Source organism: Anopheles marshallii, chromosome 2, assembly GCF_943734725.1.
Source record: "Anopheles marshallii chromosome 2, idAnoMarsDA_429_01, whole genome shotgun sequence".
In the NCBI taxonomy this organism is placed as follows: Eukaryota; Metazoa; Arthropoda; class Insecta; order Diptera; family Culicidae; genus Anopheles; species Anopheles marshallii.
This window is the reverse complement of record NC_071326.1, coordinates 61389758-61403831: the sequence shown is the minus strand read 5'-3', so window position 1 is coordinate 61403831 and position 14074 is coordinate 61389758. Positions and strand designations below refer to the sequence as shown.

At 37.9% G+C, this 14074-nt stretch overlaps 3 protein-coding genes across 3 annotated transcripts; 1 reads left to right on the top strand and 2 right to left on the bottom strand.

Annotated features, from left to right (window-relative positions):
- Positions 1–1906: 1906 nt before the first annotated feature.
- Positions 1907–5301, bottom strand: LOC128708739 (uncharacterized). Its single transcript, XM_053803719.1, is given in 5 exon segments — positions 1907–2073; positions 3577–3598; positions 3692–3940; positions 5063–5244; positions 5247–5301. Coding segments are annotated over 5 exon segments (675 nt in total).
- On the bottom strand, positions 2440–3234 carry LOC128708740 (general odorant-binding protein lush-like). The gene is made up of 5 exons (XM_053803720.1): positions 3169–3234; positions 3029–3104; positions 2820–2914; positions 2609–2723; positions 2440–2528 (listed from the first exon to the last, which is right to left on the bottom strand). Exons 1-5 carry the CDS (start codon positions 3232–3234, stop codon positions 2440–2442), a joined length of 441 nt encoding a protein of 146 aa, XP_053659695.1.
- Positions 5302–8798: 3497 nt separating the features above from the next.
- Positions 8799–9876, top strand: LOC128706991 (2-methoxy-6-polyprenyl-1,4-benzoquinol methylase, mitochondrial). The gene is made up of 4 exons (XM_053801936.1): positions 8799–9247; positions 9317–9449; positions 9514–9602; positions 9663–9876. The coding sequence occupies exons 1-4, from the start codon at positions 8799–8801 to the stop codon at positions 9874–9876; spliced, it is 885 nt and encodes a 294-aa protein (XP_053657911.1).
- The last annotated feature ends 4198 nt before the right edge of the window (positions 9877–14074 follow it).

Genomic DNA, 14074 nt, shown 5'->3' with positions numbered 1-14074 from the left:
AGGCTGCGCTTCCACCACAACTGTTTTGGATGTAAATAGAAACACGCTATATAACATTTTGTATATTATTTGATGCACATTTTCTCATGCATCAATTGAGATTTTATTTCATTTATCATAAGAACACAAATCAAAATGATAACCGTCTACACACACGGTTGCTAAGCACGATTTTCTAAGCGGTTGCTTGGATGCCATAAAACCCGTATTACACGAGGGCTTTTTGGCTGGTTATTTTCTGTCAAAACGCACTTTAACGCAACGTTCCACCTGGGCCGTGTAATACATTGAGCCTGGCCCACAAATGTTTTTTTGTCATTAATTTATTTCTAAAACAAAAACCATGGTTTATTCATATCTAATTGAACGAAACATCACTGTTGAAATGATCGGCCTGAGGACGACGATGATTCCCACACCAAACAGTGGATGTTTACACACAATTACCAGCCAAAAGTCATCGTGCCATAAGCGTATGTCTATTGCTTTCCTGCAATTGGCACGCGTATAATTTCTGCTCATTGCTCTGGGAAAAAATAGAAAAGAGGTCTGTTACTGGCAGAACGTCTCAATTAAGTTGTCCTGCTAGTAGCAACATTTAGCAACACTTTCCTTTTTTAAGCAGCTAATTACTATTTCTCAATCATTGTACATTACCTGAATCAAGTGTAACAGCAGCATCATGATTCATCAAGATCATGTTCAATTAAAAACTAAGCTTAAAGAAAATAGGAAATTTGAATTCAACTGAAAATTAATAATTTTATTGTTGTTTCTTTTCCCAATTTATTGTTTATACATACTTTATTATTGTTCCACTACACATACATGACTCTACTGCATTACAAATCCGAAAGAGTCCTTGTTTTTTCATTATTTGTTGAACAACACACTATTTTAACTCAAATACACTAAACAAGCATTCAATGAATTTTACGCAACTGCTCCAATGAAGATCTTGTTTCTTTAACATGAAAATATTGCTCACAATTTTGATTGTCAACCATGTTAAATGATAAAGAAAATCGTATGAAGTTGAAAGTTAAGTCTATGAACACTTGTTTCAATAAGTGTAAAATTAATGATGATTTAAATATATATACTTGTTTGTAACGTTACCCAACATCATACCGAACTACATCATATACATTAGTAGTGTTATGGTGCAGATTTTTGTAAACCGGAAAAATGGTACGATTCGAATACGATAGCCATAGCCAATTCTTTTCGAACTATTTCTGTGGCGGTTAAGACAGAAACTTTTTGGGCGATTTTTTTGTAGTCGATAACATACGATAATCCATCTAGTGACATGCATGTTTTTCAAACTGGTGTCAATATTGCCCGCGCTTTTGTTTTTCTCAGGATTGTGATTAATTTTTGTTCTGTTTCTCGTTAAAAAAGACGCTTTGTTATTGAAACCTTTCATCAGAAATTGTTAAAAAATAGAGTGTAAGTCGAATAGATTGGAATATTGCAAGGCCAGAGATTCTTTGGTGGGGAATATAATGATCTGGTGGGATTTGTAGTTCATGTATACGTTTTGATTCGCGCTAAGAATCCATATCAAAAAGGATATGGCGTTGATCATGTAAATGGTATGTTTATACACACTTTATCGCAAAGGTTAGTATATGCAACAGTCACCTTGCTCAAATGTATGAACATTGGTTTACGATCAGGTTAATATTGTATTTGTATATTTTGAAAAAAAAATTGATACAAAATAATGCTCGACGAACGGCGTCAATATAGTTTGATTTGGTACCAATAAAATCCCATAGCTATCAATTTCCTCGCTATTACAACATAATATAAAACATGCATATCGGCATTCAAAGCCATCAGCTCTTTTGTTGTAGTAGATGTATAAATAGGTAGACAGTCAGACGATACATGCGGATGTTTAGTTTTTGGAAGTGGATCCAACGTTTGCCGGTGCTGTTGTTGGCCGTTGGCCAGGAATGGTGGCGGAGTTCGTACAGTTGCAAATAGCCTCGAAGATTCGTAAAACTATTCCCCTTGTGCGTGTCACCATTCTGTGTTGCTTGATGCCACTAAGAAGTTTGTTACCTGCGATGGTAGAATGGAGAAACTATTAACAATATATAACAACTTCACATTTGCTACACTTATAAGCTCAAATCATTGTGACAATGTAATTTTAATCGATAAGCATGTTTTTAGTAGCATAATCTTACACTTATTTCACTTATAATAACAACACGAACACAACAAAACATTCCTCAAGATTATATATTTGTCTTCTAATCTTACAAAAAATGTAAGTCTAGACTGGTGTGCTGTGTGCAAACTAAACACAAAGATTATTTTTATCACAATAAATTGATCAATTAGAGTCCAAAACAGAGGAATATTATACTGGATTAAAAGTTTATCATTTCCAGTATTCGTGGAATCAAACCCATGGCGTCATTTTCAGGGGAACATGAAAGTGTCCGGGGTGAAATCTGCAGCACACTTTGCAGAGAAGTATGCCTTATCGCAGGGATCCTTGTAGGCAGCTTCTGTAAAGCATAAGAGAAATATTTACAACTCGCAGCGGACCACGTTCCCAATAGGCTTAAAGGGAATTTTTTATACGTACGTGTGTCTTTGCAATGGCTTAATGCTTCCTTTGCCATAGTTTTCAGCTCTGGTGGAAGCATTGCTTCAATTTGAGCCATTGTTTTGGAAAAGCTAATTTCGCCTTTCTTTGTCATCTAACCAAATTTAGAAAGCGTAGAAATGATTGTTATTGATATCGATTGCAAACAGTAAATTGCTGAGTCTTGCAACAAATATGATGGTATACTTACAGTTCCCGCCATTTGTGCTATGCACATGGTGTAGCATTTAAGTTCTTTATCAGGATCGGCAGGAAAAACTGATTTCCTTAAACCGTGTAGCTCCGCTTTAAAGCGTAAGCATCCGAAAAGATCAGGTTCATGAAACAAAAATAACAAACACTACATCAGAACACAGTTGTAGTTACTAGTTAACAGACATGAAAACCACTTATCATTACCTTCCTCAATTTTAAACTTGGGAGCACATGCGGAACGCATCATATCCATCGAGTTGGTTAGCTGTTTCATAGTCATCTGGATGAGAAACAAACATGACCATTACTAATCCGTTCGTGTTACGAATGTTCGAAATACTTACAGCTCCGTTAGCATGTTGGACTAAAAACTGAGCACAAAATGTCACCACAATCGCCACCTTGTTCATGCTACAAAATGCATTGTTCACCGGTCAAACACGATCCAGTGTCTATCGAGCATGATTCGCATCAGAAAACTTTGTCACACCGTTGAGCTATCGCTTTTATACCGACAGTGAACAGTACTACGATAGAATTTCCCGATTATACGGAATAATATCGCGTTGTCAAAGCAAACGTCGAATCACAAATTAAAAGTTGTACATTAACAGCAGTAAGACATGGTAATTAAACTGATACTGAGCAGCTCTGATTAGATTTTGAGTGTCATAAATGCACCCAGAACATCGGCGGTAAGCTAACGCGTCGTTTAACATGTATTGCAGTGGACAAATAAAAGCATTACTTACCATTTTTAGGTCGTTCTTCCTCCTAAATGAAAAAAGGGCAAAAAAGAAATATCATTGTGAGCGAATGCTTATGCCTATTAATCGATTAATAACATCAAGCGCCATTGAAGCTTACCAGCTTGGTTTGTAGCTTTATTTCCGCATTTTTCTGGGCCTCTTCCAGTACGTTGTCGAGGAACAGATTCAGCTCGTTCATTTTGTCTGAATCTTGCTTGAATTCTGCTATTCTGGTGTCAATATCATCATGACAGTGCTGTACGTCGAGATTCATTTCCACGCGCATTGTGACGGAATAGTTACTTGCTGTAGCCCTGATTGAGTTAAAATGAATGAATCGCTGGTTTTCTAGCACACGTTGATACGTCTGATAAGTGGGGAAAGATGAGAACGATGGCCAAACGTGAAATCTTAAATATACACTAGCTATGCTTTTGATATAGGTACTATCCAGAAAATTGAATTCATCAATTAAAATTCCTCCAGGGCGGAAAACTACAAACATCTCACATACATTGTTTAGCGCTGGTGTAATATTTGTAGCAGTTTGTCTGTTTTATATTACAATAGAGTTCCGTGCCGTGATGTAGCGATGTTACATGCTTTGTTAATGTATAATTTATCTATCATTTACAGGTAAAGAAATCCTTTTTGTTAGAATGGAGGTTAGAGGCCGCATGGACTTGATTTATCACGTAGCGGTATCACGAGAGAACGGTCCGGATGGGTTCTTTCCTCTGACTTGTGTGAAGACCCAATAAGCCGTGCCACAATAAAAAAACACATTAAACTATGTGCATTCATGATGCTTTATTACTTACATCATAAATATGACATAAAAACAATCTCACAATCCTTTAAAATGATGCTTCATTAAATATTATATGTGAAAGATGTACACAACATGTCTAATGCAACATCGTCTTTACATTGGAAGCATCTTTGCCACAGCATAGCCGCCACATACGCACATTTCGAATTGTCCTTGACCTAGGGTAAACTTTTGCTTTGGAAGCATGCTGTCGTGTTTTGCTAAAAAAATCTTGGTGTATTCCAGTGTATTTCAAGTGTGTGCCCACTAGCTATGGCAACGTGTGGGATATCTTGGTTCCTGGTAGGCACGAGGGAGAAATTATCTCATTTCGCTCCAAGCCCCTGGCCGGAGACTTCCGTTAGCTTGGACCGGTTTCATTATCCAGCCACTGCCTCAACACAGTCGGTCGCTGGTCAGTAGACCGAGCTGATGTATCCAACAGATGGGCTCTCGGGCTGATTGCTCATATGCGCCAGGTAATGTAGATAGCGACCGTGCATTTGTTTTGGTTTCCAGCTCTTTTCCCTTCCTCCTCTTTTCGATACATACGAAATTGCTATTGCTGCCTCGTTCACGTTTCCTCTCGTGTGCATTTTTAGTTCGTTAAACAACCAACCAGTCGTGAGTAGCAACTGCGTCTGAAGTACACAATGATGCTCTTCGTTCTACACTCACACGAGCTACCTGTTCATTTTTGTGTGTACCACCACTAGTTCCGTGCGCCCCGTTTCATGCCGATTTCTGCTGGCGTAAATCGTGTGAGTACGATGCACTTGATGCGCGTAGCCAACAATTGGCTTGTAGCACTAGCGTGTGAGAAACCGATTTGTGCACAACTGGCAACCTCTATGCCGTCAGTGGGCCAGATTATCTACCACTTTAACGCTCTTGGGCTTGCTTATCTCTGCTATCATGTGCAAACTGGCTCTCTTTTCACTGGCTGGGAACATTAAGTTTTGTCACAGGCTACATACCAAGTTTTAAGATAAACATCCCTAGCCTAGGTCTATTTTTGGCTCAATACTCACTCATTCAATTACAAAAATCAATTTTCTTATCTGATTGAAAATCATCGCGTGTCAGCGCTCTCACCTCTCAACACAAATCAGTATTGGCAGGATTGCAGGAACGCACTGGCAATCCTTCGTCGATTTAGGCCCCGCTTTTCCGTTCCTGTGGTTGGCTGCTGCAATCCGCGCTATCGCTAGGCTAAAAGTTATCCCTTGCGTATAAATATTGTACTCGTTTGACTGTTAAAATGTCTAGGCCTAGCTTCACTGTACACCAAAACCACCCTGTGACTGTGAATACACGATTAAAACACACTACAAATTGTGTTTAAGCTGCACGCAATTTAGCACTACGACTACTCGCGACGAATATTCTGGCCGACTAGCTGTGATACATTTAACGCATAACCAGAGCATGGGACGCTCAATTGCCACTAAATACAGATTTTTCTCTCGCTCCCATATCCGAGAACCGCGCTACTCGTTAGCCAGCGTATCTCTCGAGCATTCTCTTCCCTGGAGATGTCTGTGGAAAACGAAAACACTTGATACCAGGCAGCCAACCACCCAGCTTGTGGAACGCTTTCCACTCGTTTGAAGGACGAATGGGGAAATTCGATAAACAAGAGAGCTTTTTGGAGGGAACTTAGGACGCCGTGTTCAGGTACGTATGGTATGCCTTTGTAAGATATTAAAAAAGCTCCACTTGCGCATTACAACTCTACGCCACGCTTGGAAAAGCACTATCTTCGTGCGATCCTTCAATAAAAGCATTGCATGTTAGTGAGGTTGTATTTTCTTCATTTATGTAAAATATAGAAAGCTAGCTTGATGGTACTAAAAATGATAAAGAGAGAGAAAGCAGCTTACATTATACATTGTTTAACCAAAATCTATAATACACATATATTTTAAAACATTGATTGTCAAGCTGATTTTTTTAAAGATATAGTACGTCCAAATTGGGGCGGCCCGGTGGCATGATGGTAGCGGCGCCGGTCTTCACACGAACGAACCGGACCAAAATCCCATCCGGACCAATCCCCCGTAGCAAGGACTGACTAACCGGCTACGTGGTAAAATAAATCGATACGGCCAGGCCGTTCTAACGAAAAAAAAAGTACGTCCAAATTGGAATATGTGAATGTACAACATAGTTAACTAATATGAGAAATATGGCATTTTCAATATCTTTTTTTTTTTTTTTTTTCGTTAGAACGGCCTGGCCGTATCGACTTATTTTACCACGTAGCCGGATAGTCAATCCTTGCTACGGGGGATTGGTCCGGATGGGATTTTGGTCCGGTCCGTTCGTGCGAAGACCGGCGCCGCTACCATCATGCCACCGGACCGCCCCACATTTTCAATATCTAATTGGTAAAGATAGTAGTTATAGGTAGATAGTAGTTGGCGGTAATTGTGTATATATTTTTAAGCAACGTTAAATCGACCTTTTATTATTCAGTAACGCATAAAACACACCTAAAAAACGAATCCCACTTGTTGCCTCCTTCGACCGGCGGGTGCTACTAACTAACTTTGGCGAAGTTTGTGAACCTTAATTGCGGAGCAGAACCCACTACTACCTAGGTTGCCGGAGTAGAAAACCTCGCGAACGGAAGGATACGATGACTAGAGCACATGAGGAGAAACACCACCGTAAGCCCTAGCTTCGGCTCGATGCGTAGTGTAACTTAGCAAGTTAGATCAACCGGGGCTCAGCATGCCAAAGATCGGACGCAGCTATGGATTGACTCCTTGTACAGTCAATATCCGAGTTACGCGGTTCTCGATATACGCGGATTCGAGGATGTCCGGATTTTAAAAATTTGACATTTCATGGAGTTTTGCATGCAGAATTCAATTTTTAAATTGCTAATTTCTAAAATACGTTAAATTTCATCATTATAAAAATTAACTTTCATAACATTTCATTCTAATTCTTGAAATAAACGTATAAATATCAGTTTTGAATGTGTTTCGTAACGTGGGAAAAGAAGTCGACCCCTTAATACGACATATAAACTATGTTTTAGAAGAAACTCGAGATACGCGGATTTCGCTGGAACGCATTATCCGCGTATCTCGGGTATGGACGGTATAGAGCTTGCCGGGCACATATTGATGATCATCAATTCATGCCAGCAGCCTGAAAATGCAAACTGTAATCGTAACTCATAAAAACAAACTTTTGTGTCAAACAGAAAACAAACAGTCATCCCCGAGTTACGCGAATAATGCGTGCCAGAGAAATTCACGTAACTCGCATTTCCTTAACAATATCGTTTATAGTTAGTATTTATTGATCGATTTCTGCTTTTCACGTTACGAAGCACATTAATAATTGATATTTTTACGTTTATTTCGACAATTAGAGTAATTTTTTATCAAAATTAATGTTTTTAATATGAAAATGTAACGCATTTTTGGGAAAATTTGGAATTTGACAAATACAAACTTCAATTCCACATACAAAATTACACGAATTGTCAAGATTTTGGGATTCGCGTATCTCAAATTCGCGTAACTCGAGTGTCGCGTAACTCGGGAAAAGACTGCATTGCTATTAATTTTCGATATAATTTTTATATTGTCCCCTTGGGTATTCTTTGTTATATCCAGCACGTTTCTGTCTGGATTGACCTTGATTCGGATTAAAACCCTTTAATTATCACTTATAACTTCCCGAAACGAATCCCGTTCCCGTTTTGCAGACCCGGCGTTTAACAGTAGTGCTATCAGCTTGTAAACAAAATTCTATCGAGTACCGTGTGCTTCTTAACAAACCGCATAATTCCATTGCGAACCACTAACCGACCAATAAGAAGCCTCAAAGTTGGAACATGTACCGTGTGCGGTTTAAATAACCCTTAAATTCTCTCACGGTTCGATTTTTCTTTAAGCAGTCTGTAAGCAGTAGAATACTTCAATTTTAATTAGGTTGGTTATTTGCGATCCTACGAGTCCCGATGATCACGGATAATCGCCGTTCCACTGTAATTCTTACTTGTCGCACTCCATCTGGTGACAAAGATACCCTCACGTGTACATTTCGTAATTCCATTCGTGTAACTCCATGTACACGATGTTCGCTTTTATACTTAATTCATCATCCTTCCACTTCATTTTTCGCCCTCAATTTGTTGTACTCGTGTAATCCACATGTTCCTTTACATTACATTTCCTGCATTACATAGCCACATTAAAAATTAGTTGGGATCAAGATGGTTAAGCGTTTTTGAAGCGTATTTTAAATACCGGGGAGGTTGTCACTCAGCTGTCACAATTGTCAAAATGTCGCATTATTGATACGTGTAGACGCACCATAATAAGATACGTCGAATGACAGTTTCCAAAATAAACATACCGTGATCATAGCATAGGTAAAATAAATCTGCATAATGTCGCTGTTACGAAGGTTTGCGCTCCATAGCCGAATAAGCAGGCCACAATTGGTTCAATATTCTAGCATTGTCGAGGAACTAAAAACCAAAGACAGCTTAAAGCACAACGATTCGGACACGCACTTTGGCTTCCAAACGGTAAAAGAAAGTGATAAATGGAGAAAAGTACACAAAGTCTTCGAAGAGGTTGCCGCATCGTACGATTTGATGAACGATGCTATGTCTATGGGTGTTCATCGAATATGGAAAGATATTTTCATAGAACGGTTATCACCCATCGGAAATGGAATTCGGCTGCTTGATATGGCTGGAGGAACCGGAGACATATCGTTACGGTACATGAAATATTTACAAAAGCTTCCAGCGATCGATCGAAAATCGAGCCATGTCACGGTTTGTGATATTAATCAAAATATGCTCGATGTGGGACAAAAACGTTGGGAGAAGTATGTGACATAATGATATAAATAGTTAAAGGGTCACAATAATGAAAAAATAATACCTTCTTTTTGTAGACTGAATCTGCCAACTGCCGGCGATACCATTGAATGGGTCTGTGCAGATGCCGAGAAATTGCCTTTCGACGATTCATCATTCAGTGTTTATACTATTGCATTTGGTATCAGAAATTGTACTCATATAGATCGAGTATGTATTACGAACTTATTAATATGAATGCTGCTTCTAATCATACACTTTTGTATTGCATTAGGTTCTTGCTGAAGCATATCGTGTGCTTCAACCGGGAGGTCGTTTTATGTGTCTTGAATTCAGTCATGTCAACAACGAATATCTGAAATGGTAATACTAATACGATAGTTAAGTTACACATTGAATATTAATGTTTTTATTATATTTTAGGGCATATGATCAATATTCTTTTCAAGTAATACCCCCAATGGGTCAAATATTAGCCAACCAATGGCAACCATACCAGTACTTGGTAGAGAGCATCCGAAAGTTTCCCTTACAAAACGAATTCAAAAAAATGATTGAAAACGCTGGTTTCAAATGTGTTCAATTCGAAAATTTGACCTTTGGTGTAGTTGCAATACACTCAGGTTTTAAATTATGAGACTAATGTGGGATGCGACACAAAAATCACAATGAAATATATCTAGTTTAATAAATAAATGTATAGTGTTGACTGAAATGTGTAGATAGATTTCTACGCATACTTTAATGATACATTAAAGGTTAACAGATTAAAAACGCGTATCTTTCTGAAAAGTTAAGCAGCAATCGCATGAATCCGTACAAAATCGTACTATGTTTCTAAGTAATAAAAACAATTTCATTTTGCTTTCAACACGTCATTTTGTTAGTAATATCTGTCAGGATATTTTTAACTTTAAGTATGGTCATATAGTCATTCTTACGTATAAAACAGCTCCGTCCAGTTTTGTTTTGATCACATTCCAAGTAATTGTTGTACCATATGGCATTCATTTATGCTTGAAGGAAAGTCTTTAGAACGGGGCATATTTAAAAAAAATTGCATTTTCCGAAAGAATCTGCCTGTACCTTATATGTCATCACTGTCATCAAAAGGTACAACGCTTCAACAGTTTTATTACAAATAAAATCTACACTATCTATAGCCAGTATGTTGATGTTCGACACACGATTTATTTTGGCCGCAATAGCAATACAGATCTACGCGAAAAAAAAATAAAATAAACGATAATAAAAATTACTAAAATTGTTAATATCAAACGTGAATTTAAAAAATGAAAAATAAAAAGTACTCAGCCAAACTTTTCCTTGGAGGAAAGCACGAACGTCAACGGATTGACATTTGTTGTCATTACAATAATTGAGAGACGCAGATGTGCACGCTCTGTAGCTGCTCCGGTTCCCGCTAGTAGACGGCGTAATAATATTGCAAATAAAAGCTATCAAGTGATATTGTGCTTCGAGAAAAGATTAATCATTAGATAATAGTGAAGTGTATTTGCTGGAAGTGTTTTTCCGCACTAAACAGGTATGTTATGAAACTGAAGGCAACTATAAGAGGGGCAATCAATTGTAGAACGTCATTCAAGGTCTGTCATTTTTTCATGTACTCGAAGGGTTTGACATTTCAACCGCAGGCGATGAATACAGTGGTTTGCAATCCATCTAATGCTTAGCAGAGCTAGTCATTTTTTACGATTGAAAATGATAAAATTCTTTTTTGAGCAAAGTAAACGAATAATTAACTCAGGTACCGTATTGCATCCAATTACGGACAATTAAGGCAAGTTTTGCACATAATATTATGTAGTAAATACAAATCAAATTTGTCACATCTTAGCACAATCCGATTTGACAATACCTTCTTAGTTAAGAAAAAAAAATGAGAATTTCCAATCAAATAGCTCGAAATGTTTGAAAAAATTATGAAATTGCAACGTTGTTTTGGTTCGAAAAACGGACACTTTTGATGCTATATTTCATATTACGGACGTTTCGATTCATATTGCGAACAGCATCGAAACTTCGTCAATAGGGTTCATAAATCACTCATTTGATGTGCTAAAAAAAAGCACAACTATCTCGATTTTAACTTGTCACCGTCCAATAGACATAAAGAGACATGCCTGTCCGCGATTTTGGTCACATTATTGTTCCTTCTGTTCAATCTTGTAAACAAAGCAAAACTCCTCGCGGTGACATTCCTACGCCTACTATAGTGATTTTCTTCTGGGAGTCTGTATGTAATTACAATTTTCTTTGAATGTCCGGAATAAAAAATAAGATAAAAAATGGTGATTCGAATTGTGGGCAAAATTAAAAAGGATGTTTTGTGGAATTCAGAGAGTAAAACTATAGATTATCACATTTTGCTCATTGTTAATTATCGATTCTATCGAGTCGAGTCTATTTCAAGCAGAACTGCTAAGAAAACCTTCAGAGGTGAACTGAGCGGTAGCGATCGATGGAAAACATTTATTTATTCCAAAATTATTGCCCAAAAGATGCCAAAAACTTAAAAAATTGATTCCATAATATTATGGCAATCATGTAAAATTAATAGCTAATGATTAATATTAATAAGGTTGTAATTTAGGTATGAACATATTCAGCTAAAAGTGAAGAATCTCCGGAATTTTAAGCTGTCTGTATTTTGATGCAGCACGGTACAACACTTTTCTTTCGATTTAATATGAGGTTTAAAACCATGCTGTACCTACACATTGAGCATCTTTTCTCTCATCGTGTCGGAAAAAAACCAATTGTGAACACTATTCGCGTAATCGGCTGTATTTTTTGGATACCATCGTAAAGCCCCGATTACATTATGCAGTATTGTGTGGGTTTTCCATGGTGGAATATGTCAAAATCGGTTAGATAGATTCTACCAAGGTATGGTAAAAAGAATTCAGTATGTACAGGCTTCCCCCGAGATTCGAGGTAGTACACACCCAGACCATGAAAAAAAGTTTAATTCTGTGCTTATTTGAATCGCCAACGTTTAAAACTTGCCTCCATTGCAAAACAACTCGAATATGCCAAATTCGAGCATATGTTATGGTACAGATTCAACATTTCGCTATTCTGTTTTTGTTGCGCATAACAAGTATAACATAACAAAATGTTGTTATGTATAACTGTTATGGTCTACAGTCTGGACGCTCTTTAACAAAATGTTGTTATGTATAACTGTTATGGTCTACAGTCTGGACGCTCCTATACACTATGATGTGAGTGGAGCAGAGAAAAACACCAACTGATTGCTATTGCACATGGTGTGTGGTGTTTTTCTGTCAAATAGGGTAGTTTTAAGTTATTTTGACATATTTTGTAATACAGTTTTTTTCCCGAGTTACGCGACACTCAGTTACGCGAATTCGAGATACGCGAATACCAAAATTTTGACAATTCGAGTGTTTTTGTATGTGGAACTGAAGTTTGTATTTATCAAATTTCAAATTTTCCCAAAAATGCGCTACATTTTGATGTAAAAACATTTTGTATTTAAACGTTAATTTTGGTAAAACTTTACTCTAATTGTCGAAATAAACGTAAAAATATCAATTGTTAATGTGCTTCGTAACGTATAAAGAAGAAATCTATCACTGGATATTAAACTATAAACGACATAATTAAGGAAATACGAGTTACGCGAAACTCGGGAAAAGACTGTACTACATAATATTGTGTTCAAAAGATGCCTTACCGTGCATCTACACCCAAAACGGTCTTCCCATGTACGAAGGCCAACGTACCTGTCATTTTGGTCTCCCTCAAAACATGGGAAGCTCTCAACATACCTGGTAGCGTACCCAGCCTCATGGTAAATGACATGTACGTTGGCAATCGCACCTGGGAAGACCGCTAGGTGTAGATGCACGGTTTAGTTTTTCATTTGATCCGAAACAGAACTGTGATTGGAAACTCACAAGCTTAGTGTCTAAAAAGCATTTGACGTATGAGAACTCAACATTACTTGAGTAATTGATGTGCATTATTTGTGATTTACGAGAAGTCTACTGAATACGCACCGTATAAAGCAGGGGTCTCCAAACTACGGCCTGCGGACCGCATGCGGCCCTCGAGAGTCTCCAGTGCGGCCCGCTACGCTATTGCTGATGTTACCATTTTAATGAAAATGTCTAATTATACAAGGAATAGGAAAGTCGTAATATTTTTTAACTGTTCAAATATTAAGTACTGTGATAGTTAGTAGCATTTAATACTATAAAATGTGAAAAAACCATCTCGAGCGCAACATCTGTATAACTTACCCGCAAGATATAAGGTTTTACAACAGATAGAAAATGACGAGTCCAACTTAATGAATCGCGTAAGCTTATAAGATGAACGGGGCGATTGATAGTGAAACACAACACATTTTACTGAACCGCAAAAGCTGGATATGGAGTCACTGGCACAATTTCTTCCTCTTCTTCTTTTCCGGTACAACAATCTCAAGAGTAGTGTTGTGACCAACTACCTCATTTTGATGAGCAGAGCTGAGCAAAATACTCTATTGAATGAGCTGAGAAATAAGGTCCCTCTTTTGCTCACTGTGTGAGGTGGTGTCGTAAGCTGTCTGTGCTTTAGTGAGGCTCATTTTTGAGGCTCATTTGAGAACTGAGAAAAAGAGGGCCCTCTTTTGCTCATTGAGTGAGGTGGTGTCGTCTGCTGCCTGTGCTTTAGTGAGGCTCATTTGAGAGCTGGTATTGAGGTCATTGAGTGAGGTGGTATCATGAGTTGCTTCATTTGCTCTGAAGCTCAGTTGTGAGGCTCTTTCGTGAGGTCCCTTTTTCTGATGAGGCTTGTGAGTC